The following is a 26,730-nucleotide window of genomic DNA, read 5'->3' as shown; positions in this document are numbered from 1 at the left end:
TCTGCCTCCACAACCACCCCTGACAGCCCATTTCAGGCACCCACCACTCTCTGTGTAAAAAACCTTCTTTAAACTTACCCCCTCTCATTTTATAGCTATGCTATGCCCTCTAGTATTTGATATCTCCACCCTGGGAAAAAAGCTCTGACTACCTACTCTATCCAAGCCTCCCAGAATTTTATAAACTTCTGTCAGGTCTCCCGTCAGCCTCCAACACTACAGAAAACAACCCAAATTGGTCCTTATAGCTCATACCCTCCTCATCAGCTCAGACCAAAGTTTTATACAGCTGCAACATGACTTTTATACTCAATACCCCAACTGATGAAGGCAAGCATGCCATACACCTTCTTTACTACCCTATCCAATTGTATTGCTACTTTCAGGAAGAATTTTTATTCCTCAGATCCCCTCTAACCCTCTCCACCCCTCACCTTAAATCTATTTCCTCACCCTACCTACAGGAAGTCATGCTGCGGCTATATAAAACTTCAGTCAGACCACAGTTGGAGTATTGTGTGCAGTTCTGGTCACCCCATTATAGGATGTGGAGAGGGTGCAGAAGAGGTTCACCAGGATGCTGCTTGGATTAGAGGGTATGAGCTATAAGGACAGGTTGGACAAACTTGGGTTGTTCTCCTTCGAGCTTCGTAGGCTGAAGGAAGACCTGATAGAGGTTTTTAAAATTATGAAAGGCACATATAGCTTACAGTCAGAGTCTGTTCCCCAAGGTAAAAACGTCAAACACCAGAGGACATGCTTTTCAGGTTGGTTGGTTGGTTGGGGGGGTAGTTTAAAGGCAATGTGAGGGGCAAGTTTTTTTTTTAAGAATGCAGAGAGTGGTAGGTGCCTAGAATGGCTTACCGGGGTAGTGGTGGAATCAGGCACTTTGGTGGAGTTTAAGACACTTTTAGATAGACACATGAACATGAAGGGAATGGAGAGATATGGATGATACACAGGAGGAGGACATTTGGTATAAATTGGCATCAAGATCAGCACAACATCGTGGGCTGAATGTCCTGTCCAGAGCTGTACTGTTCTATGTCTATTTTCTAACTCTACAAATACTTCCAGAAATACCTGGCTGATTCTGTGTGAATAACAATGCACACAGTGCCAGGGCATGTTATCTGACGTGTTCAGAGTTCTGCAGTGACAACCTGCAGCTCCGCTAAGTGGGAAACACAGGCACTTGTATAAAAGCAATGGCACTTCCAGACTATCAGGCAAACTCCAGAACAATGGAACAGTAGCTGCAGTGCAGGATTTGTGCTGACACAACTGCTCAGAATGGAAGGTGTTTATTGGCTTTGGGTGACCAGGCACCTGAGCAGGACATTTATCACAGAAACCTCCTAACTCAGTCAGCGTCTCCACAGGGACCTCTCCAGCACAACTCACATACTCTGAGGGACACTGAGTTGAGGGTAATTCCCTTCCAGGAGCAGGAGAAAAAACAATGAAGAACAAACACATCAGCCATCAACTGCCCGAGCAGGACTCAGGCGGGTCAGAGAGCTTGGTCAGGTGATAAACAATACAACAGGGGCCGAAAACAGCGATGGATACGTGGGATGAGGAGGAGACAGAGAGGGCAGGGAAGGATTTCCATCTGTGACTCACCGTCTCAACTGCAAAGCTTGGAGCTATTTTCTCATTGATTTCCAGCAGTTTGTCCGCAAACAGCTGCCTGTCCTCGGTGGCCATGACAGAGGTGATGGGGGTTCCCAGCACTTGGACACCATACTTGTCCAGCACCCCTTGTTTGTACAGCTCCACACCTGCCATAAGGAAGACAGTTCACATTAACCATTTATGCCACCACTTGGAGTCACTCCCAGTCATCAATCTATAACAACAATGCAGCATGAAAGGTCAGGGTTATACAGCATAGAAAGTGGTCACTCAGCCCACTGCGTCCACACCGAGCAGTGGGCACCCATCCATATTAAACCCATCTCCCAGCACCTGGCCTCTACCCTTCTATGCCCAAGTGTTTCAAGTGCTCATCTGACCACTTCTTAAATGCTGTCAGCAACCCAGCTTCAACCACTCTCTCCAGCAGTGCATTCCAAGTACTCACTAGTCTCTGGGTGCCAAAGGTCCCCCTCATATACCCTCTAAATCTCTTCCCCCTTACCCTAAATCTATCTCCTCTGGTTTATCTACTTCTGATATGGAAAGTAGTTCTCTGTCTTTATCCCTTGTAATTTTACATGCCTCAGTCATGTCCCCTTTTAACCTCCTCTGCCCCAGGAAGGACACACCCAGCTTCTCCAGTCTTTCCTCACAACTGAACTAGTCCATCCCAGGCACATCCTCCACTGCACCCTGTCCAGCACCGTCACATCCCTCCTCTGGGGTGGTGCCTAGAACTGCACACAGTACTCCAGTTGAGGCCTAACCAAAGTTTTATAAAGTTGGACCAAACCCCCCCCCCCCCCCCCCCGCTCCTGTACTCAATGTCCTGACCAATGAAGACAAGTATCCCAAAAACCTTCCTAACCACTTTATCCGCCTGTACTGTCACCTTCAAGGATCAATGGACTTGTACTCCAAGGTCTCTCTATTCCTCTATACTCCCTAAGACCCTACCATTCCTTACCTCATTACTACTCCCAAAATGCATCACCTTGCCTTTATCTGGATTAAATTCCATTTGTCATTTCTCAGCCGATTTTACGAACACTACAATATCACTCTGCGGCCTAAAACTATCCTATACACTATCCATGATTCTGCCAATCTTTGTGCCATCCACGAATTTACTGATAGTGCCTCCTACATCTACATCATAAACACATATTACAATCAGCATAGGTCCCAACATCGATCCCTGTGGAACACCACTTGTCACAATAACAACCCTCCACCATCACCCTCTGTGTCAATTTCTATTGGATACAACAGGCCACAGAGTCATATAGCACGGAAACAGGCCCTTCAGCCCAACTGGTCCATGCTGACCAAGATCCCTCATCCAAGCTAGTCCCACTTGCCAGTGTTTGGCCCATATCCCTCTAAACCTTTCCAATCCATGTACCTGTCCAATTGTCTTTTAAAAGTTGTTATTATACCTGCCTCAACCACTTCATTGGGCAACTCATTCCACATACATACTATCCTTTGTGGAAAAAAAGTTGCCCCTCAAGTTCCTCTTAAATCTTTCCCCTCTTACCTTAAACCTATGCCCTCCAGTTCTTGATACCCCAAATCTGGAAAAAGACTGAGTGCATTCACCCTATATACGCCCCTCATGATTTTATACACCTCTATAAGATCATTTCTCAGTCTCCTGCGCTCTAAGGAATAAAGTCCTAGCCTGTTCAACTTCTCCCTATAACTCAGTCCCTCAAGTCCTGGCAATATCCTTGTAAATCTTTTCTGCACTCTTTCCAGTTTAATAACATCTTTCCTATAGCAGGGTGACCAAAGCTGAACACAATACTCCAAGTGCAGCCTCACCAGCATCCTGTACAACTGCACTATGACCTCCCAACTTTTATACTCAATGCCCTGACTGATGAAGGCCAGTGTACCAAAAGCCTTCTCCACCACCCTGTCTACCTGTGACTCCACTTTCAGTAAACCATGTACTTGTACTCCAAGGTCCTTCTGTTCTACAACACTCCCCAGCACCCCGCCATTCACTGTGAAAGAGCTACCTAGATTTGACTTTCCAAAATGCAACACCTCGCAATCAAACTCCATTTGCCATTCCTCGGCCCACTTACTCAGCTGACCAAGATCCCCCTGTAATTTTTGATAACCTTCTTCATTGCCCACTATACCACTTACTTTAGTGTCATCTGCAAACCTACAAACCATACCTTGTACATTCTAATCCAAATCGTTGATATGGATGACAAACAACAATGGGCCCAGCACCGACCCTTGAGGAACACCACTAGTCATGGGCCTCCAGTCCAAGAAACAACCTTCTACCATCTCCCTCTGCTTCCTACCATCAAGCCAATTGTGTCTACAATTAGCCAGCTCTCCCTGGATTCCATATGATCTAATCTTCCAGAACAGCCTACCATGTGGAACCTTATCAAAAGGCCTTACTGAAGTCCATATAAACCACATCTACCACCCTGCCCTCATCAACCTACTTGGTCACCTCATTAAAACACTCAATCAAGTTTGTAAGACATGATCTCCCACTCACAAAGCCATGCTGACTACCCCTGGTCAACCCCCGTCTTTCCAGATGTACATATATGTTATCCCTCAGAATCCTCTCCAGTAACTTACCTACCACAGACGTTAGACATACTGGTCTATAGTTCCCAGGTTTTTCTGTGCCACTCTTCTTAGCATTCGCTACCCTCCAGTTTGCTCACACCTCATTGCTAACAATGACGCAAATATCTCAGCCAGGGCTCCTGCAATTTCTTTTCTAGCCCCCAGCAGTGCTCTTCGATAAACTTGGTCGGGCTCTGGAGATTTGTCTACCTTCATACCTTAAGACATTCAGCACCTCCTCTACTGTAATGCAGACTATCCCCAAGACCTCCCCATTTACTTTTCCTAGTTCCAAAGTCTTCATGTCTTTCTCCACGGTAAAACCAAAGGAGAAATATTCATTAAGGACCGTGTCCATCTCCTGCAGCTCTACACAAAGGTGTCCCCTTTGCTCTTTGAGACGCCCTATTCTCTCTCTAGTTACACTTTTTCCCTTAATATACATAAAATCTCTTTGGATTTTCCTTAATCTTCTCTGCCAAATCTATCTCATGCCCTTTTTTCCTTCCTGATTTCCTTTGTGAGTACACGTCTGCATCCCTTATACTTCTCCAGGGATTCAGTTCATCCCAGCTGCCTGTATCTGACCTATGTCTTCTTTTTCCGGGCCAGGGCCTCAATATCCCTCATCATCCAGGTTTCCCTACTCCTGCCAATCTTGCCCTTCACTCTAACAGGAACATGCAGACCTTGAGCTCTCACTATCTCACCTTTAAAAGCTTTCCACTTGTCTGTGGTCCCTTTGACCGCAAACAACCTACTCTGGTGAACCTTTGCAAGCTCCTGTCTCATACCATCAAAATTCACCTTGCCCCAATTTAGAACTTGAACCTGTGGACCAGTTCTGTCCCTTACTATGACTATTTTAAAACTAATAGAACTATGGTCACTAGTCCAAAAGTGCTCCCCCACTGTCACCTGTATTGTGGAGGGTCACGGCTGTCACACCTACCTGGTCGGATGATAGCACTGCCCCTACCTGGTCGGAAGACACACCACTGTCAACCAAGGTTTGGCTCCACCCCACCCATCAGGGCACACTTGACCATTGGTCCCTTTAAGCACCTTTGTAACTGGCCTCGGGCAATTGGCCTGTTTGAACTACCTGGGCTGGACCCCCAGCCCTCCCGCACTATAAAGAGTGCCACATGTACTTGGTTCTCTCTCTTTTGTCTCCGAGGGATGCCTTGTCGGTAAGCTGTGCACTGTTTGGTGGAGTTAGGAGTGTCTGCTTCAATCCAGGCCGAGGAACTGTAATGGCACTGGAGAAATTAGTTAATATCCCTGGTAGCATAGAGCCGTGCCTGCACTGAGTGAAGGGGTGGCGGGTAGCGTATTGCTTTTCCTTGATTATTTGTACCCAGTTTGTTGCGTGTGGGTTTGTGTATCTTACCCTTGTTGCAATTTCCCCACACTAGCTATCATTGGTGCGTGTGTGTGTGTTGCCCCTGTTACCTTTTCCCCGCATTTACCTTTGTAAATATATCATCTAACTCTAAGACTGTTCAGAGTCTGTCCTTTGAGACCTTGAAATTGTCTCACAACATTTGGCGCTGCGAGCAGGGTCTCGAGGGTCTTGGCTGAACACAGACGCGGGGAGGGATGTTCTGGGATAGGGGCAAGAAAGCCAGTGCAGGCACCAAGTATATGATTCCTGGGTGGACCGATGATAGCGAGGGATTTGCCAGCTTGGCCAGCATGCTGGCAGACCACAGTAAACCAGTGGACTGGGTCGAGCAGTTAGACCCCCGTGGTGAGAAACTGGGGCACCACGTGGTCACCATCCTCTAGAGGTCAGGGTTTCCCAAGGCTAAGGGGAGTCAAAGGGGTGCCTTCTGGCTGTTGCCACCCTCCTGAGATGCCAGGATTACTGGCCAGATACAGGATATGTATCTCCAAAAAGACAAGGAGAAAGAGGTGCTTCAGCAGCGCTGCTGTATGCTGCAGAAGGCAGTACAGGCTGCCTGGAAGCCAACGATCTCGAGGCCAGAGATACCGAGGTTGCCTGCAGGCTGATTCAACTGCAGCAGGCGCAGGCACCCCGCCAGTCTGCCTGGCAGCCGGACCCACTCAAAATTCAAGCCCTGGTCCAGCACAGCGACAAGCTGGATGCATGGCTGGGGGATGGGGCTATATGGATGGATACTGACAAGGAAGGGATGCCCAAGGAGCCTGGGTCCCATCACACCCGCCGTTCCCCCCCCTACCCACCTGAACCCCTGCATGCTCGACTCATCACCACGCGGTCGCAGGTCTGCCACAGAGGGGAGGAGAGGGGAATCAGGATGAGGCCCCTGCAGGGGAAAGTGCCTGTGGTCCCTCCGAGACTACGGGGACCCAGGATTTCTCAGCCAAGGAGCTGACCCAGCTGGCGGATCAGTACCACCAGCGGCCAGGCAAGCACCTGGCTGCATGGCTGCTCCGACTGCGGAATGAGTGGGCCCCCAACATGAGCCTCCTTCACCAGGAAGCGAGCGCCCTGTGGAGCCTGTCCGACCAGAGTGTTAACAATGCCCTACGGGCGCCACAGGAAGGGATTGAGGATGGCACTACCCTGTGGGATCGGGTAGTGACCACCATGAGGGTCCGCTACCCAACCCTTCTCGAGTGGGATATATACGGGCAACCCCAATGGAGTATGGTCAGTGAGGGCACCAGGGTCATTAGGGAGTGAGCGCTGGTGACCGGCATTTATGAGGGAGCCCACGATTGCAACTCTTTAGAAAATACCAGGGTGACCAGCGCACTAACGGGATACCTGGTCACCACCGCACACCCCAATTTGAGGCCAGTGGTCCTGCCCCTCATGGAACCGGCTAATGGGAAGAACGTGCAGTATGCCATCACCCTCCGGGAAGGACAAGAGTACTTGCAGCGGGGGAAGCCCACCCAGGTCCATAGGGCAAAAGACAAGGGCTGGAGACACAACCCCTTGTTTTACGCGCAAATGGCTCTTCTTGGACCTGCTGCACGCAGGGGTGGACTGCGCCAGCAAAGATGGGATCCCGACTTCCGCCATTTACGCGCTCTAGAAGGAGTGTTGCAGGGGGACATCTGGCCAAGGGAAAACCCACAACCACCCTGGGAGCAAGCCCGACACAGGGGGCGCCCCCAACCTCCAGACCACACGGGCTGCCGCCGCCGACACTCCCTCTGCCCCTCCCCCACTCGAAACAGTCTCTCCTGCCCTCAAGGCTGAGCTCTGAGACCTGCTGATACAGAAAATGGCCCATCTCTGCCAGCAGAAACCTTCACCCACGGGGTGGCCAGGAGGGAGGCCAGGGGTCCCAGTGCATTTGTTCCATCGCCCTCTCCTGCTCGGGAGACCTGAGGCCACATATACCCGCTGTACATAGGGGAAGGGGGAACATACAGAGGTGGATGGCACTCATTGACATGGGTGCCCAACACACCATCATCCCGGGTGACCCCACTGGGTGGAAAGGGACACAGATGCAAATAGAGGGGTTAGGGGGGTTCCTTTTTCCCCTGCGAGAGAAGTCACGATCCGCATGGCCATTGGGAACTAGCCTCCTCAACCCATAACAGTGTTGACAGCAGACTCGCCTGCGTGTATCCTAGGGATCAATGTCTTAAAGGGGCAGTCCCTTCATACTAACCGGGGCAAGTTTATGTTCGGGGTCACGCGGGCTAGAGTTGTGGTTGGGGCAGCCAAACAGGAACCAGTTCTTGTTCCCTCTCCCTCCAAGGTCGTCTGTAGCCGACAGTACAGAGTGCCGGGGGGACACCGAGATATCGCTGAGGGCATCCAAGCCCTACTGCGGGAGGGCATCATTAGACCCACAGCCTCTCCCTTCAAAAGTCCCATCTGGCCCATCCACAAAAAGAATGGGATGTGGCGCATGACGGTGGACTACAGACACCTCAAGTCTGCCCCCACCTCGCTGCTGCCGAGCCCAACATAGTCACCCTAGTGGAGGAAATTGCGGGGTGCCTGGTCAAGCCTTGGCATGCAGGGGTGGATTTAGATATTCATAGCCCCACTATGTGCCACGGCTTAATCTCCCATAAGGAAGCCACATTCTTATGGGGACCCGAACAACAGGCGGCTTTTGAAACAGCAAAGCAAGCTGCTGAACAAGCACTGCCACTTGCTCCCCACCAGGCTGGAGTCCCTTTTGAATTGCAGGTCTCGGCCAGTGAGACAGTCGCCGAATGGAGCCTCTGGCAGAAGATCCAAGGGTGCAGAGTCACTTATATCATCATAGAACAGTACAGCACAATACAGGCCCATCGGCCCACAATGTTGTGCCAACCTTTAAACCTCAGCTAAGACTATCTAACCCCTTCCTCCCACATATCCCTCTATCTTAAATTCCTCCGTATGCCTATCTGGTAATCTCTTGAATTTTACCAATGTACCTGCCTCCACCACCGCCACAGGCAGTGCACTCATGCCCCAACCACTCTCTGGGTAAAAAACCTTACTCTGATATCTCCCTTGAACTTCCCACCCATTACTTTAAAGCCATGCCCTCTTGTATTGAGCATTGGTGCCCTGGAAAAGAGGCGCTGGCTATCTACTCTATCTATTCCTCTTAATATTTTGTATACCTCTATCATGTCTCCTCTTATCCTCCTTCTCTCCAAAGAGTAAAGCCCTAGCTCCCTTAGTCTCTCCTCATAATCCATACTCTCCAAACCAGGCAGCATCCTGGGAAATCTTCTCGGCACCCTTTCCAACGCTTCCAAATCCTTCCTATAATGAGGTGACCAGAACTGGACACAGTCCTCCAAGTGTGGTCTAACCAGAGTTTTGCAGAGCTGCATCATCACCTTGTGGCTCTTAAACTCGATCCCACAACTTATGAAAGCTAACATCCCGTAAGCTTTCTTAACTACCCTATTCACCTGTGAGGCAACTTTTAGGGATCTGTGGATATGAACCCCCAGATCCCTCTGCTCCTCCACACTACCCAGAATCCTGCCATTAACTTTGTACTCTGCCTTGGAGTTTGTCCTTCCAAAGTGTACCACCTCACACTTCTCCAGATTGAACTCCATCTGCCACTTGTCAGCCCAGCTCTGCATCCTACCAATTTCCCTCTGCAATCTTCAACAGTCCTCCACACTATCCACAACACCACCAACCTTTGTGTAGTCTGCAAACTTGCACACCCACCCTTCTACCCCCTCATCCAAGTCATTAATAAATATCACAAAAAGTAGAGGTCCCAGAGCAGATCCTTGTGGGACACCACTAGTCACAGCCCTCCAATCTGAATGCACTCCCTCCACCACAACCCTCTGCTTTCTACAGGCAAGCCAATTCTGAATCCACACGGCCAAGCCTACTATGTGGAACCTTGCCAAACGTCTTACTAAAATCCATGTAGACCACATCCACTGCACTACCCTCATCAATCTTCCTGGTCACCTCCTCAAAGAACCCTATCAGGCTTGTGAGACATGATCTGCCCTTCACAAAGCTATGCTGGCTGTCCCTGATCAGACCATGATTCTCTAAATGCCCAGAGATCCTATCTCTAGAGAATCCTTTCCAACAGCTTGCCCACCACAGACATAAGGCTCACTGGTCTATAATTCCCTGGACTATCCCTACTACCTTTTTTAAATAAGGGGACAACATTTGCCACCCTCCAATCCTCTGGTACCATTCCAGTAGACAACAAGGACTCAAAGATCCTAGCCAACGGTTCAGCAATCTCCTCCCTTGCCTCGCGGATCAGCCTAGGGAATATTCCATCAGGTCCTGGGGACCTATCTGTCCTAGTATTTTCTAACAGCTCCAACACATCCTCCCTCTTGATATCTACATGCTCCAGAACATTAACCTTACCAACACTGTCCTCAGCGTCATCAAGGCCCCTCTCCTTGAATACTGAAGAGAAGTATTCATTGAGGACCTCACCCACTTCCACAGCTTCCAGGCACATCTTCCCACCTTTGTCTCTAATCAGTCCTACCTTTACTCTCGTCATCCTTCTGCTCTTCACAAAAGTGAAAAAAGCCTTGGGATTTTCCTTAACCCTACTCGCCAAGGCCTTCTCATGTCCCCTCTTGCTCTCCTCAGCCCCTTATTAAGTTCCTTCCTTGCTACCCTATATTCCTCATGAGCATACCTGATCCTTGCTGCCTAAACCTTATGTATGCTGCCTTCTTCCTCCTAACTAGTTGTTCCACCTGTCTTGTCACCCATGGTTCCTTCACCCTGACATTCCTTCTTTGACTCACCAGGACAAATTTATCCCTAACATCCTGCAAGAGATCCCTGAACAATGACCACACCTCCATAGTACATTTCCCTTCAAAAATGTCATCCCAATTTACACTCGCAAGTTCTAGCCTTATTGCCTCATAATTTGCCCTTCCCCAATTAAATATCTTCCTGTCCTCTTTGCTGCTATCCCTGTCCATGACACTGCTAAAGGTTAGGGAGCGGTGGTCACTGTTCCCCAAATGCTCAACCACGGAGAGATCTGTCACCTGACCCTGTTCATTACTTAATACTAGATGGCATTCCCTCTAGTTGGCCTGTCAACATACTGTGACAGGAATCCATTCTGGACACACTTAACAAAGTCTGCCCCGTCTATGAATCTGCCAGCACCATTAATAAATCAGACTGCTGGATTTGCGTCTGAACCCCAGCACATACCAGTGAAGCTCTGTCATATACACCGATCCTGCTGGATGACTTTCAAATGAACTGTTTACATAGACTTTTCACTCCTGTGGGGTTTGGGATATTTGTTTTGGGGGTTGGGGGGGGGGCAAATAGCAGTCCCCCACCACTCCCCTCACCACTACATAACATCTCTTCCAGCGATCCCCGATGAGCTGGGTGTTTCAGGAACTGGTATTTCCCTCCCTACAAATTGACATCCACCCAAGTACTGACTCTCAGGGTCATTCCACAGCCACTCAGCAAGCCTAAGGCAGGCTAGTGCAGGCTCCCAAATGAGCACGGTTCCACCCTTTCAGTTGGCCACAGCGACTGCGAGCGAAACTGGTATCCGGGTGCCTCAGTGACCACTGTCGATGGTGCCGCTAAGCTGGGGGCTCCCTGGACTTTGAACGGGACCCACTGGATTTGTGGCTACCATGCCTACCCATGGCTCTCCATGAGCTGGTATGGCTGCTGCTTTCCAGCATTTGTGGTGCCCTGTATCCACGCCCTAGATGACCTTGGGGAGCACCCGGCATATAGTGGCCATCGGGACAAGAGGGCCATCACGGAGGTGGAGAGGTTCTGGATGATAGCCTTTCCCACGTATGGCACGGCCCGATTGCCCCATGAGGTCATCCATATGGCCAGCATACTCAAGACACTGGCCAACGAAATGACAGTGGCACTGCAACATACCGGAGACGCCCTGATGCGGACAGCAGCTGAGCTGATGGCCATCAGGATGGTTGCCCTGCAGACTCGAATGGCCCTGGATTACCTACTCGCTGCAGATGGTGGTACCTGTGCAGTGATTGGTAAGGAGTGCTGCACGTTTATTCCTGATGAGTCCAGCAACATCACCAACTTGGCTGCTCACATTCGGGACTCGGTGGCCAAAATTCAAAAAGCAAGGGACCAGCTCCTCCAGCATGACACCTCATGGGGAAACTGGTAGCCGTTTGGGTCCCTGGGGGGATGGTGGGCAACTGTCATCCACTGGGCAACTGCTCTCATTGTCATCGCTATCATGCTGTGCTTGCCAGGTTATTAAGAGCACATCTGCCCTTCACTAGTACTGCATACTGACATATGGTTTTAGGCTTAGAAAGTTATTTCCATGTAATGATTGGTGAGTGGTGTGACTTCCGAGGGGTGGATTGTATTGTGGAGGATCGTGGCTGTCACGTGACAATACTGCCCCTACCTGGTCGAAGACACACCACTGTCAACCAAGGTTTGGCTCCACCCCACCCATCAGGGCACACTTGACCATTGGTCCCTTTAAGCACCTTTGTAACTGGCCTCAGGCCATTGACCTGTTTGAACTACCTGGGCTGGACCCCCAGCCCTCCCGCACTATAAAGAGTGCCACATGTACTTGGTTCTCTCTCTTTTGTCTCCGAGGGATGCCTTGTCGATAAGCTGTGCACTGTTTGGCGGAGTTAGGAGCGTCTGCTTCACTCCAGGCCGAGGAACCGTAACAGCGCTGGAGAAATTAGTTAATATCCCTGGTAGCATAGAGCCGTGCCTGCACTGAGTGAAGGGGTGGCGGGTAGCGTATTGCTTTTCCTTGATTGTTTGTACCCAGTTCATTGTGTGTGGGTTTGTGTATCTTACCCTTGTTGCCATTTCCCCACACTAGCTATCATTGGTGCGTGTGTGTGTGTTGCCCCTGTTACCTTTTCCCCGCATTTACCTTTGTAAATAAATCATTTAACTCTAAGGCTGTGTTCAGAGTCTTTGTCCTTTGAGACCTCGAAATTGTCTCACAACGCACCACAGTCACTTGCCCCACCCTATTTCCCAAGAGTAGGTAAAGCTTTGCCCTCTTTATATATTGCCCAAGGAAACTTTCCTGAACGCTCTTAACAAATTCCACCCCATCTAAGCCCTTAACAGTATGGCAGTCCCAGTCTACGTCAGGAAAGTTAAAATTCCCCACTATGACAACCCCATTATCCTTATAACTGCACAAATTCCCTACATATTTGTTCCCATCGACTATTTGGGGGCCTATAGTACAATCCCAACAATGTGGTCACCCCCCTCTTATTTCTCAGCTCCACCCATAAAGCCTCACTGGATGATCCTTCAGTAATTTCATCTCTGACCACTGCTGTGACATTCTCCTTAATCAAAAATGCAACTTCCCCTCCTCCCTTTCCTCTACCTCTATCTCACCTAAAGCACCTGTACCCCAGAACATTAAGCTGCTTGTCCTGTCCCTCCCTTAGCCATGTTTCTGTAATGGCTATAATATCCTAGTCCCACGTAGCTATCCAAGCCCCAAGTTCATCCACCTTACCTGTCAGGCCTGTCACATTTAAATAAATACAATTTAATCCAATAGGCTTTCCTCGCTCCTGGCTATTCCCCTGTCTGTCATGCCTATTCAACTTGCTGTCACTGACTTTTGCATCACTTTCCAGCCTCTCATTTGCCTTCCTACTGCTAGGGATCCCATCACCCCGCCAATCTAGTTTAAACCCAGCCTGGTAGCACTAGCAAATCTGCCTGCCAGGATATCGGTCCCCCTCCAGTTCAGGTGTAATCTGTCCCTCTTGTACAGATCACCTCTGCTCCAGAAGAGATCCCAATGGTCTCTTCTGAATACCTGCCCCCTACACCAATTTTTCAGCCACGCATTCATTTGCCATATCCTCCTATTCTTAATCTCTCTGGCACGTGGCACTGGGAGTAATCTAGAGGTTACTACTCTCAAGGTCCTGCTTTTTAATTTCTTTCCTAATTCCCTATATTCACTCCGCAAGACTTCATCCATTTCTCTACTAATATCGTTTGTGCCAATGTGCACAACAGCTTCTGGCTGCTCACCCTCCCCCTTGAGAATGTTCTGCAGCTGCTCTGTGACATCCTAGACCCTGGCACCAGGGAGGCAACACACCATTCCAGACTCCCTTTTGCAGCCACAGAATCTCCTGTCCGCACCCCCCCGCCCCCCCTTACAACTATATCATGTCCCCTATCACACTAGTCCTTTCTGCCTTCACCTTTCCCCACTGAGTATCAGAGACAGTCCTGGCACCACAGACCTGGCTACTGCTGGCTTCTCCTGAACAGTCACCTCCCACCCCCCAGCAGTATCCAAAACTGTATACTTGTTTTCAAGGGGAATAGCCACAGGAGAATCTTGCACTATCTGCCTTTTCCTTCCCTGGTGGTCACCCAACTACTTTCTGCCTGTACCTTAGGTGTGACCATCTCACTAAAACTCATATTTATGAAACTCTCAGCATCTCGGATGATCCTGAGTGCATCCAGCTCCAACTCCAGCTCCTGCACATGGTCAGTCAGGAGCTGCAGCTGGACACACTTCCCACAGGTGAAGTCCTCATGGACACTGGAAATCTCCCTGATCTCCCACATTTCGCAGGAGGAGCATGCCACTGCCTTAACTGCCATCTGAATGCCCTAAGACAAAAAAAGGACATTCAAGGAACCTTACCTGCACCTCTGCTCGCCAAAAGCCTCATGAGCCAAAGCCTCTTGATTACCACTCACACAATGGCCGCTCTGCTAGAGCCTACTTCCCTTTATTGGCTGATGTGTCTCCAAATTAGCCAACATGAAATGCTTTTTTGAAAAGCTCTATTAGCCAGTCAGAAGAGCTCTTTTTTTTAAGCTTCACACTGCTGCTCCAGCTCCTGCCTCATGTGGGACCTTAAAGGGCTTACTGAAGTCCATGTAAATCACATCTACCGCTCTGCCCTCACCAATACATTTGATTTTCTCTTCAAAAAAAATTAAATCAAATTGGTCAGACAGGATCTGCCCTTAACAAAGCCATGTTGGCTGTCTCTGATTAGACCCTGTCATCCAAGTGATCATTAATCCTCTCCCTCAACATTTTCTCCAATAGCTTCCCTACCACTGATGTTAGGCGCACAGCTCTATAACGACCAGGCTTTTCCCTGCTGCCCTTCTGAAGAAGGGAGACCACATTTGCTGTCCTCCAGTCAACAGCAACCTCACTTGTAGTCAGGGAGGATTTAAAAATCTCAGTTAAAGCCCCAGCAATCTCTTCCCTTCCCTCCCACAGCAACCTGGGATGGATCTGACCCTGGGGATTTATCCTTGAGGCATTAAGTACCTCCTCTTTTTTGTGGAGACTTACACCTGACTTTCATCTTCCCCTTCACTAAATTCTCCAACTGCAAAGTCTGAATACTGATGGCAAGTATATTTTTTAGGACCCTCCGTGGTACCTTCTCGCTCCATACACAGATTGCCCCCTTGTCCCTAATGGGCTTTACACTTTCCCCGGTTATTCTTCTGCCCTTTAATATACTGACAGAATGACTTCGGATTAACCTTAATCATGTCTGCCAGTGACATTTCATGACCTCTCTTTGCCCTCCTAATTTCTTTAAGTTCATCCATACACTTTTTGTATTCCTAATGGGCCTCACTCACCTTTAGTCCTCTATCTATCCAAATGTTGGTAGATTTTGTCCCTGGGAATTCCCTCCAGTAACTTCCCTACTACTGATGTCAGGCTGACCGGCCTCTATACCCCAGCTGGTCCTGCTACTCTTCTTAAACAACGGAACAACATTAACCACCATCCAGTCTTCAGAAATTTCACCAGTGGCTAATGATGAAGCAAATATCTTTGCATGGGCATCTGTAATTTCTTCTCTATCCTCCCACAAAGTCCAAGGATGCACTCGGTCAGGCTCAGGCAATTTATCGACCTTAATGCACTGTAAGGCTGCAAATACCTCCTCCCTCGTAATATGAATTTCCTCCAAAACATCTCCATTAGCTTCCGTTATCCCTTGAGCAACCATGATTTTCTCCTCAGTAAACACTGAAGAGAAATTTGTTTCTCTTCAGTGTTTACTGCAACTCAAGACACAGGCGGCCCTGCTGATCTCTAAGGGGACCTACTCTCTCCTTAACCACCCTTTTACTCCTAATATAAGCTATAGAACCTCTTGGGATTTTCCTTAACCTTACTTGCCAGATCCATCTCATACCCTCTCTTTGCCCTCCTCATTTCCCTCAAGTGTATTCTTAATCTTTTTACGGTCATCAAGGGATTCACTCGTGCCCGACCTCCTAAACACAATGTCTGCCTCTTTTTTCTTCACCAGAGCCTCAATATCTCTTGTCAGCCAAGGTTCCCTAAACGTGCCAGGTTTACCCTTCACCCTAACAGGAACACACAGCCCCTGGACTCTTGATATCACACTCTTAAAAGACTCCCACTTGCCATTTGTTCCTTTCCCTTCAAACAGCCTCTCCCAATTGACCTCTGCTAGATGCTGCCTAATTCCCCCAAGATTAACCCTGCTCCAGTTTAGGACCCCAACCTACGGACCTGTCCTATCCTTTTCCATCACTATCTTAAAACTAATAGAATTATGGTCACTAGAGCCAAAATGCTCCCTGACGGCCACTTCAGTTACTTGCCCTGCCTCGTTCCCTAAGAGGAGGTCCAGTATTGCACCCTCCCGAGTAGGGCCGTCTATACATTGACTCGGGAAACTTTCCTGGATACATTTCACAAATTCCACCCCGTCCAGGCCCTTAACACTCTGGGTAGTCCTGTCAATACCGGGGAAATTAAAATCTCCCACTAATACAACCCTATTATTTTGACAACTATGAGCAATTTCACTGCACACCTGCTTCTCAAGTTCCTGTTGACTATTTGGGGGTGGGGAGCAGTCTGTAGTACAGCCCCACTAGAGTGACCCTCTCCTTGTTGTTTCTAAGTTCTACCCATATGACCTCACTGGACAATCCCCCAAGAATGTTGTCTCTAAGTACTGCTATTACGTCCTCCCCTTATCAAAAAGGCAATACCCCCTCCTCGCTTACCTGTACCTCTGTCACACCTGTAGCATCTGTATCCTGGAATATTGAGCTGCCAGTCTCAACCATGTCTCTTACGGCTATAACATCCCAGTCCTCAGAGCCTATCCACGCTCTGAGTTTGTCCACCTTACCTGTTAAACCTCGTGCATTCAAATAAATGCAGTTAAACTGGGTATTCCTTTCCTTGCCTTTACTGTGCCCCTGGCTATCCTGATTACTGAACTTGCTCTCACAGGCTACTGCTTTATCCCACAACTTGCTCCTGCTCAGAGTCTCCCCCCCACCACACCAATCTAGTTTAAACCTTCCTGTGTAGCATTAGCAAATTTTCCTGCAAGGATACTTATCCCTCTCTGGTTCAAGTGCAAACCACCCCTCTTATACAGGTCGCCCAGAAGAGATCCCAATGGTCCAAGAACCCGGATTCCTGCCCTCTGCACCAGCTCCTCAGCCACAAATTCATCTGGCTTATCCTTCTATTTCTAACCTCAATAGCACGTGGCACTGGAAGTAATCCAGAGATTACCACCTTTGAGGTCCTGCTTAACATCTTACCCAACTCCCTATACTCATTCTGAGGAACCTCATCCCTTGTTCTACCCATGTTATTTGTACCAACATGTACAAGGACTTCTGGCTTTTCACCCTTCCCCTCAAGTATTTACTGCAGCCGCTCAGAGACATCCTTGACCCTGGCACCTGGGAGGCAACATACCACCCTGGCATCTCTTCTGAGGCCATAGAATCTCCTGTCTGCTCCCCTCACTGTCTAGTCTCCTATCACTATCTTGTTATTTCTCCTTTGAATGCTTCCCACTGTGCGATTGTAGTCTCACCTGCAAATAGATGTTCCCAATCAGTTCCTGTCTGATTCTAATGAAATTGGCCTTCCCCCAGTTAAAGACATTTATTTCTGGTCCATCCCCATCTTTTTCCATAATCACTTGGATTATGGAGTTATGATCACTATTCCCAAAATGCTCCCCCACTGACACACCTTCCACTCGGCCAGCTTCATTCCCCAAGGTCCAGTAATGCTCCTTCCCATATATTTTAAGCTGCAGAATATATAGTTGACCCATCCTTCAACCCAGATGCAGTGATGACAACAATATCTCATTTCCCCGTGTAAATTACTGTTCCAAGTTCATCCACCTGGCTAGTTGGGCTCCGTGCATTACAATAGATATGGCTTAGCTTTGAATTTCGCTGAGGTGCACTTACTCACTTGTTCCCCTTCCTCAACTTACTATTTCTCCTCTAGGTGACTGCACTTCTCCATCTGAACATCTTGTCTGAGTCCCCTTCCCCTGCCAACTCAGTTTAAACCTTCCCCAACAGTACTAGCAAATCTCCCCATAAGGATGCTGGTCCCACTCTGGTTAAGGTGTCCCAGAGACGTGCCCCTCACAGACTGTAATTTACCACTCCACACCAGTCTATTCCAGACACGTGTGTATGAAGTTCAAACTATTTAAGTGAGTGAAGGACAGAAATTCACTGGAAATCAGGGTGGTAGATGGGTTTCCATGGACTGTCCCTCCCATGTACCCTGACCATGCATGAACTACAGCAGCCAAATGAAGATCCAAATCCTGGCAAGCTCAGGAGCGTGCAGAAGGCAGAGACAAACAGCTCTGATTTCCATTAGACTGGACGAGAGCTGGATGTGGATTTCCAGCTGCCCGCGACACTGGACTCTCCACTGTGTCCTGAACACAACAAGTGGTGCAAAGGTCTTTAAAGTTCAATTCGTCCCTGCAGTACCCAACAACACTGAAAGGTAGACAACAGTCACATTACAAACTGGCTACGGCTTCCAATGGCATATCTGTGTCAAGACAGCCCACCTCAACTAGGCAGCAGTTCCAACAGAACTGACCCTGGTCAAGTTGAGGGATGATCTGGTTGGATCCCTCCTTCTCCAGCTTGTTCCTCAATAATCTCAGTTGGAAGTGTGAGTATCCACAAACACTGGGTGAAAGAGAATTGAAACCTCGGTGTCAAACAATCTACCAGTACTCCACAGTCTAGCCTTGATCATCCACTTCCCTTCAGTCATTCAGTTTTTGAACCAACCGGCACAACCCTAGCAGCACAGTAGCGTAGCAGTTAGCGTGATGCTATTACAGCGCCAGTGATCGGGGTTCGATTCCCGCTGTCTGTAAGGAGTTTGTACATCCTCCCCATGTCTGTGTGGGTTTCCTCCAGGTGCTCCGGTCTCCTCCCACATTCTAAAGACATACGGGTAGGTTAACATGGGTTTAAAACAGGTGGTGCGGACTTGTTGGGCCGGAAGGGCCTGTTACTGCGCTGTATAAAGTTTTTAAAAGTTTTAACCCTAATCGCTACAGTTTAGCAACACTATGACCACTTTGAACTAAAATGGACTGTTTTTTTTTTGTTCTAATTGTGTTCTTTCTTGTAAAAATTGTGTATAATTTATGTTAAATTTATGTTTTTCTTGTGAGTGCTGCTTTTTTGATGCTATGTGCCTGTGATGCTGCTGCAAGTAAGTTTTTCATTGCACCTGTGCATACACATGTTTGTGCATATGACAATAAGCTCAACTTTGACAGATGCAGAGCATTTGACACACATGGAAAAGTGAGGCTCACTCAAGGGACAGGAGAGGAGAGGGAATATGGTTGTCTACAGAAACCAAACATAATAGAAAATGGTGATACTCCCCGCAAACAACTTACCACAGTTCAGGGCTGTCTGCCCTCCCATGGATAGCAGTATCCCATCAGGCTTCTCGGTTTTAATAATATCAGTCACAAACTCTGGCGTGACAGGTAAGAAATAAACTGTGTCTGCTTGCTTTGTTCCCACCTCATTTGTCTGCACCGATGCAATGTTCGGGTTCATTAATACAGTTTTGATATTTTCTTCCTATAAAAGACAGGCAAAACTTAGCAGAGTGTAACAGTGGGAAGGACTGTGTTAAACAGACAAGGGCTTCCATGTACAATCTCACAGTGAAAAAGGTGACAATGTACATATAATCAATTACTCCAGCTCAATCAGATCCCATTCCAGTTGACACTCACAACTAACCCTGACACAGGCTGTGAATTTATTCCCTCTTGGCTCAGCGATTCCATCTGTGCAAAGTGTTAATGGTTTATGATGAGGGAACTTAGCTCTGTGCTAACCTGTGCTGTCCCTGCTCTGGGAGTGTGTGACGGGACAGCATAGAGGAAGTTTTACTCTGTGTCTAACCCATTTGTTTCAATATATAAAATACTTATTTACACCTGTATAATGTTTACATAATTTTCATATATTTACAAATTTACATCGTCATTGTTGTCCAGGATGTACTGCAGTCCCTGTAACACCCACAAGTCCAGGAAGGCCTCCAGAGAGCCAGTAGGCATCACCTGCTCCCTTCTCCAGTTACGCCCAGGCACGGATGTAGCCTCGGAAGCGGGGCAGGCGGTCAGCTCCATCAAAGGCCGCTATGTCCAGGCCTAGGAGCAGACCAAGGAGGAGGTCCACTGACTGAACTGGCCCACCAACTACTCCCCTCACTGCATCGGGCACCCAAATATCAGGGGAGTGGGGATAACGTGCAAGAACAACTTGAGGAACACTTCAAGTAATCAAACAGGAGCTGCAACCTCTCACACTCCGTATATTCACAGGACACAGATTCCTCCAGACTGCAGAAATGGCAGGCAGCCTGGGAGTCTATTAATCAACTTAAAGGGGGAGCACTCCACATAGAGAGACCTGCACTGGGGATCCCACCATCTCAAGCAGAATGGATCGCCATGGCCTATCCAGACAGCAGACGAGGGCGAGGAAGTGGAGACTGTGCAGAAGCAGTCTGTACAATAAGCACCTCCATAAGGCTTGGAACAGCACAGAAAACTTCCCTGAGAGATGGCTCACGCTGTGCGGCTCCCATAGAGAGTTTCAGGGCCCTGGACAATGAGTGATTCTAGCAGAGTGGAGAACCCCTGCGAGGAAACCCCTGCCCCAGAGCCACTCAATTGGAGCCACACTTGTACCACTCCCTGTCTCTCAGCACAGACAGACCCCACCAACAGCACCAGTCCCAACCAGTGGCCAACAGCTGGCTATACTTTATTGCGGCAACCCCTAGTTCTCTCCAGAAAATCCCAGAGTTCTTCTGCGGGGATGAGGGGGAGACTTGGCAGGGGGCACCAAGCTGTCCTCTCCCTCTCCCTCCTGTCAGTCACTGGCACCAGACAAAAGGCCCACCCCACCTCTGTCACCATCCCACACCAGTCGGTCCCACCTCCAGCACCATCCCATTAGCAGCAGCAGAATAATCCCTGGGGAACTTGGACCTGTGTGCGGTAACTGGCTCTCAGGGGTCAGGCCAAAGGCTGAGCCCACTGTATCCGGCTCGAAGATCTGGCCTTGGCCAGGTACCGAGAGAGGGGGACACTCAACCCTGCCACCGCCCACAGGCCCAGAACTTGGGTAAAACCCAGGGAAAGCAACCTTTGTTGCCTCTGGGCTTTGCGAGCATCACATCACAGTGGAAGACCCGATCTTTACAGCCACACCCCCCTCCTCACCCAGGTTACCAGACAGAGGGAGGGTCCCCAGCCTCCCTGACCACACTGGGGTGCTCTCACTCTGCCCGACATGTGGGACTGACACCACTGGGGCTTCCTATTCCCACGGGACAGAGCGCCCCCCCTTTACAACTGAAGGCCCCATTGGTTCAGATGTTGAGAGAAGGCAAGGATCACCCCAGCAACCAACTCCACCCACCCCCCACCCAGCAGGGAGCCACTGCACCTCTCCCACCTCGGGGGAAGGGTGCCTCCTCCTCTTCTTAACCGAGGACGTGGAGGCTTGGATATCTCCATTGCAGGGAAGGTCTCCACCTCTGTTTTCCCTACTGCCTCCCCAAGGCCCTTGCACATCCTCGGTAAAGTTGGCTCCCCAGCCCAAAGCCCAGGCTCGGAATGGGGTATTTCGGCTTCCTCCATGCCTTCCTTCCAGCTGGACGGTCACCACCCCTCTCCTTACCAACCTCTGGCTCAACCCCATGCCCAGCATCTGCGGTGCAGGGGGAAGGAATTGCCAACAGCTGGAATCACACACTTTACTCTCCCTTGCATTAACAGCTGGCGGTGAAAGGAAAAGATATGGTGGAGGCTGCACTCCCGAAGGGACAGTGGGACTGGGGTGGTCCCCAATCTCACCTTCCCCACATGGTTCTTGGCTAACAGTACCATCAGGGATGCCTGCCATCTTGGCCATTCCCTTTTCTCTCGTCTGCTCTCTGGGAGAAGATACAGGAGTTTAAAAGCCTGGACATCCAGACTCAAGAACAGCTTCTTCCCCACTGCTATCAGAAATCTGAACCAATCTCCTCTTTCACATTCTCTTCCTGGTGGTGCTGCCACATTCTCAAGCTCTCAATTCTAAATCTCTCAGTCATTCCGTTACCGTCACTTTAGCATTTCTTTCTGCACTACTTCAGTTGCACTACTTCAGTTGTTTTTGCACTCAACCCTGTATTTATTATTACCATGTGTTCTGTTTACTCTGTGAGCTTCACACGAGCAAGGAATTTCATTGCACCCTTGTGTATATGACAATAAACTCATCTGAATCTGGGGGATGAGCAGCTCAGCTGGAAGGTGGGACCGGACATTCTGCCCTCTGCACGATGGCCTCTGGGTTCCACTGGTAGGAAGCTCATGCCCTCTGTAAGCCCCTTGCCCACAGCCAGGGACACTGCTTGGTCTTCAGGAAAAAGGCAGCCTTCCCATACATATGGCGCACCAACAATGGCCAAGGGGTGGGGAGTGGGTGCAATAACCTTGGCCATTGCCTTTACACAGACCTCAAATAGTTACATTGGTGTGGAGACCACTTAACCCCACATATGACGTCGGCAATTGAAACAGTGACAGGGGCACACAAATGGCTGCTCCTGCCACATGACCACAGGAAGGCCCTGCAACCAGAAAAAGGCCAGTCTCAGCTGAACTATCACAATATATAGTGGAGCACCAGCCAACAAGGGTTGAGGGAGAGTGAAGGTGAACTGGGCTGAGGGGGAGAAGGCAGCCAAGGATGATTGTTGACACCACACAGTCTTTCTGATGGTGGCTCTTTACGTGGGCGAGGAGCCTTGAACCTGGTCAGCTATAGATGCTTGGGTCTTTCGAGGGTCCTGGAAGCACTCATCACTCAGGCAGCTCCAGCTGACCCGGGGCAGGGGTGGGAAGGGAATCCCACGGGCATAATTGTGGAAGCAGCACAGTTCAAGCCCCCCCGTTGGATCTAGCAGCCCCACCCTTTAGATGTTAAGTCCCTAGCCTCCCCAAGCAGTCTCTCCAAACACAGCACCAACCTTACAAGAAGTCTGTAAAGTTCTACTTAGTTAGGCATTTAATTACTAGATTACTAATAACATGCTGGGCAGGAGGACCTATTCCTGTTCCATGTTCTCTTTCTTCTTCTTGAAGAGAAAAGCATTTCTTCTCCTCTTTCCCTCAGTAGATAAATTACACCTGACCTGGGAGTGAATGATGGGACAGGAGATTTACTCTGTGTCTAACCCATGCTGTCGCTGCCCCAATGCTATGGGACAGGACAGTGTAGAGGGATGTTTACTCTGCTTCTAATCTGCACTGTCCCTTCCAAGCCCTGGGAGGGTGCAACAGGACATTAATCATTGAGAAGGAAATGTTTTCAGTTATGACTCCTTCAGCAGTAGAGTTCATAGTGATCACTAATAACAGGTCAGTGAGCTCTTGGGACTTGTAACTGAAGAATGTCTACACCAAGCTACAGTGACAGGCAGCAACCAAGACCCACACAGGTAGATTGTAAGGGTTGCCTTAAAGGCGGGAACAGAGATAGGAGGTTTAGGGAGGGGACTTTTCCGCAAGGTAGATACAAGTAAGTTCGTGCACACCAGATAAAGAGGACACCACAGTCAGAGTTACAGAACCGTCCCAGCACAAGAGGCCATTTGGTCTGCTCCAACCATACTGGCTCCTAGCTAAGTAATCCCAGGTAGTCACATTCCCCTGCTCCTTCCCTCTCCAATGCCTGCCAAAGTCCCTTTCCAAAGTTGCTGGACTATCTGATTCTATTTCACTGTCCTACAGTGAGTGAGTTCCCCATTCCAACCACACTGAGTTGGAAAAGATTTTTCTCACATCTACCCTCTAGATTTTGAATGCGTGGGTCCCAATACTTCAACCATCCATGGATAGACCCGTCTCCTTAACCTTGTCCACCTCTATCTGTTCTGAGGAGAACCACCCAGCTTTTCCAGTCTAACCCTGCCACTGGAGCCCTTCTAGTGAATCTCCTCTGCATCCTCTCTGTCACCTTCACATCCTTGTCACGACCAGATTTGGCTGCGTAACTCCAGGAGTGGCCTTTTCTACTGTATTAAATTTCATCCAGCAACTAGCTGCTCATTCTGCCACTGTCATCACACTTCCAAGATTTAGGAATTCTAACCTGCACTTTCACCCAGGCAGGACCATTGTCTACCATCCTTCAAGCCTGCACACGTGCCCATGCTCACCCCCTGGGAAAGCAATATGAAGCTGCACCCTGTGAATCAGTGCCTCCTTAAGCAGGCAAAATGAGAATCACCTTCAAAGCTTTGACGGCCTGTGATCCAGAGTAATCAAATTCGCCAGCCTGGCCGATGGAGAGGCCTCCTGAACCCAGGACAAGAACCTTGGAAACCTGAAACAAGCAAAAGATCATGAAGCGTCACAGGGAGGGGATAAGAACAGAAATTCAGCCCTCAGAGCTTGGCAGGTAAGCACTTGCCTTCCTCTCCTCACCTTGAGGAGAGCCATGATAACCATTATGGTTGATATTCTATCAACCCAAGTGAAGCTTGTACTTGACCTGTAGCTTCGACTGCTTCCTCACATCACTCCCGAAGCCCCTCCTCTCTCCTCTTTCCTGCACCCACTCCAAACCCCACCCTCCATCACAAGAGGACAGTTTCCCTTTCACATGTCTTTTAATTGTCTTAAAGCTCAGTTAGATCACCACTTCGACCTCCACTTTCAACTGGATCTACATGGAATACCCTTGTAACTTCACCCTTTCACCCCGCTGTTGCATTGACTCTTGCTGTGCCCCTCCATGGGTTACCTCCACTTCAGTCATTCTCCATGGAGAGAGAATCTATCGATGAAATATCTGCAGTACAATAAGCAGAGAGCAGCCAGCAAGTCCCACCAATGTAGAAGTTACACAAGTGAGTGAAAATCAAAAAAAATTGCAGATGCTGGAAATCTAAAATAAAACAGAAATTGCTGGAAAAAACTCAGCAGCTCACACCGCATCTGTGGGAAGAAAAGTAGAGTGTAGAGTTGACGTTTCAGATCCCGTAACATTCTCGGACACATCTAGTCAGGCCCCAGGGATTTATCCACCTTTATGGCTTTCGAGATGCCCAACACCTCCTGCTTCATAAAGTTGATATGCCCCAGGATACCGCTGTCTCCTCCCCTGGACACACTATCTTCCATGTCTTTCACCACAGTAGATGCAGACGAGAAGTATTCATTTACGACCTTGCGCCATCCACACACATATTACCAGAATGATCCTCACAGGAACCTACCCTCTCCTTAGCTGCCATTTTGCTCTTAATATACTAATAGAAACTTTTAGGATTCTTCTTTATCTTACCTGCCAGGGATATTATATGCCCCCATTTTGCCCTCCTAATTTTCTCCTCAATTGTACTCCTACATCCCCTATATTCCAGTGGACTTGCTTGATCCCCACTGCCTGTACCTGACCCATGCCTTTCTTGCCCCTGACCAGAGCTTCAATACCCCTCATCAGCCACGGTTCCCTAATCCTGCCAGCCTTGCACTTCACTCTAACAGGAACATGCTGTCCCTGAACTACCTCTATTTCACATTTAAGAGCCTTCCACTTGCTAGATGTCCCTTTACCTGCAAACAGCCTCTCCCAATCAACTTTGATGAGTCTGATGTCATTGAGATTAGCCTTCCTCCAATTTGGGACTTTAACTTGTGGACCAGTCCTATTTTTTTCCATAACTTTTTAAATTAATAGAATTATGGTCACTGATCCCAAAGTGCTCCCCCACTGGCACATCAGCATTTTCCCAGTCACATTGCCCAAGAGGAGGTTAAGTGTTGCTCCTTCTCTCCTGATGCTGGGTCACGACCCAAAACATTAACATCCCTCTGCCTCCATAGATACTGTTTAACCCACTGAGTTCTTCCAGCAGTCTATCTCTTGCTCCAGATTCCAGCATCTGCAGTTTTTTGTGGCCCCTTCTCTGGTTGAACCTTCTACAATTTCTTCAGAAAACTTTCATGGACACATTTAACGAATTCTGCCCCATCTACTCCCTTAGCACTATGGCAGTCCCAGTCAACATTAGGGAAATTAAAATAGCCAACTATTACAAGCCCATTATTTTCACACCTACCTTTGATCTCCCTACATATTTTCTTCCACTAGTGTAGCAGTTAGAGTAACACTATTCCAGCGCTAGCAACCTGTCTGTAAAGAGCTTGTACGTTCTCCCCGTATCTGTGTGGGTTTCCTCCAGGTGCTCTTGTTTCCTCCCACATTCCACAGATGTACGGGTTAGGAAGTTGTGGGCATGCTATGTTGGCACCAGAAGCGTGGCAACATTTGCAGGCTGCCCCCAGAACATTCGATGCAGACGGTGCATTTCACTGTGTGTTTTGATGTACATGTGACTAGTAAAGATATCTTATCCCATCAAAGTGATTACTCCTTTCTTATTTTTAGACTCTCCCCATAGGGCCTCACTGGATCTTCTTCCTGCAATATCCTCACTAAGTACTGCTGTGATGTTCTCCTGAGTCAAAGCAAAACTCCCCCTCCTCTCTTACCTCCACCTCCACCACACAAGTAGTAGCGATACCTCAGAACATTGAGCTGCCTGTCCTGTCCACCTTTCAGCCACGTTTCTGCAATAGCTGTATTACCAT

General features: G+C 48.8%; 1 protein-coding gene across 2 annotated transcripts in view; it reads right to left on the bottom strand.

Annotated features, from left to right (window-relative positions):
* cps1 (carbamoyl-phosphate synthase 1, mitochondrial) overlaps nucleotides 1-26,730 on the bottom strand; it is a 188,653-nt gene that overhangs the window by 94,563 nt on the left and 67,360 nt on the right. For both annotated transcript variants that reach the window (XM_052043652.1, XM_052043728.1), the window contains exons 13-15: nucleotides 24,362-24,457; nucleotides 19,453-19,642; nucleotides 1,627-1,784 (exon numbers count right to left, since the gene is read on the bottom strand). In XM_052043652.1, the coding sequence (XP_051899612.1) occupies nucleotides 1,627-1,784; nucleotides 19,453-19,642; nucleotides 24,362-24,457 (444 nt within the window). The remainder of the gene's footprint in view (nucleotides 1-1,626; nucleotides 1,785-19,452; nucleotides 19,643-24,361; nucleotides 24,458-26,730) is intronic.

This window comes from Pristis pectinata, chromosome 1 (assembly GCF_009764475.1).
Source record: "Pristis pectinata isolate sPriPec2 chromosome 1, sPriPec2.1.pri, whole genome shotgun sequence".
NCBI classification, from domain to species: domain Eukaryota; kingdom Metazoa; phylum Chordata; class Chondrichthyes; order Rhinopristiformes; family Pristidae; genus Pristis; species Pristis pectinata.
The sequence above is the reverse complement of the archived record's forward strand: the minus strand, read 5'-3'. Positions and strand labels throughout refer to the sequence as shown.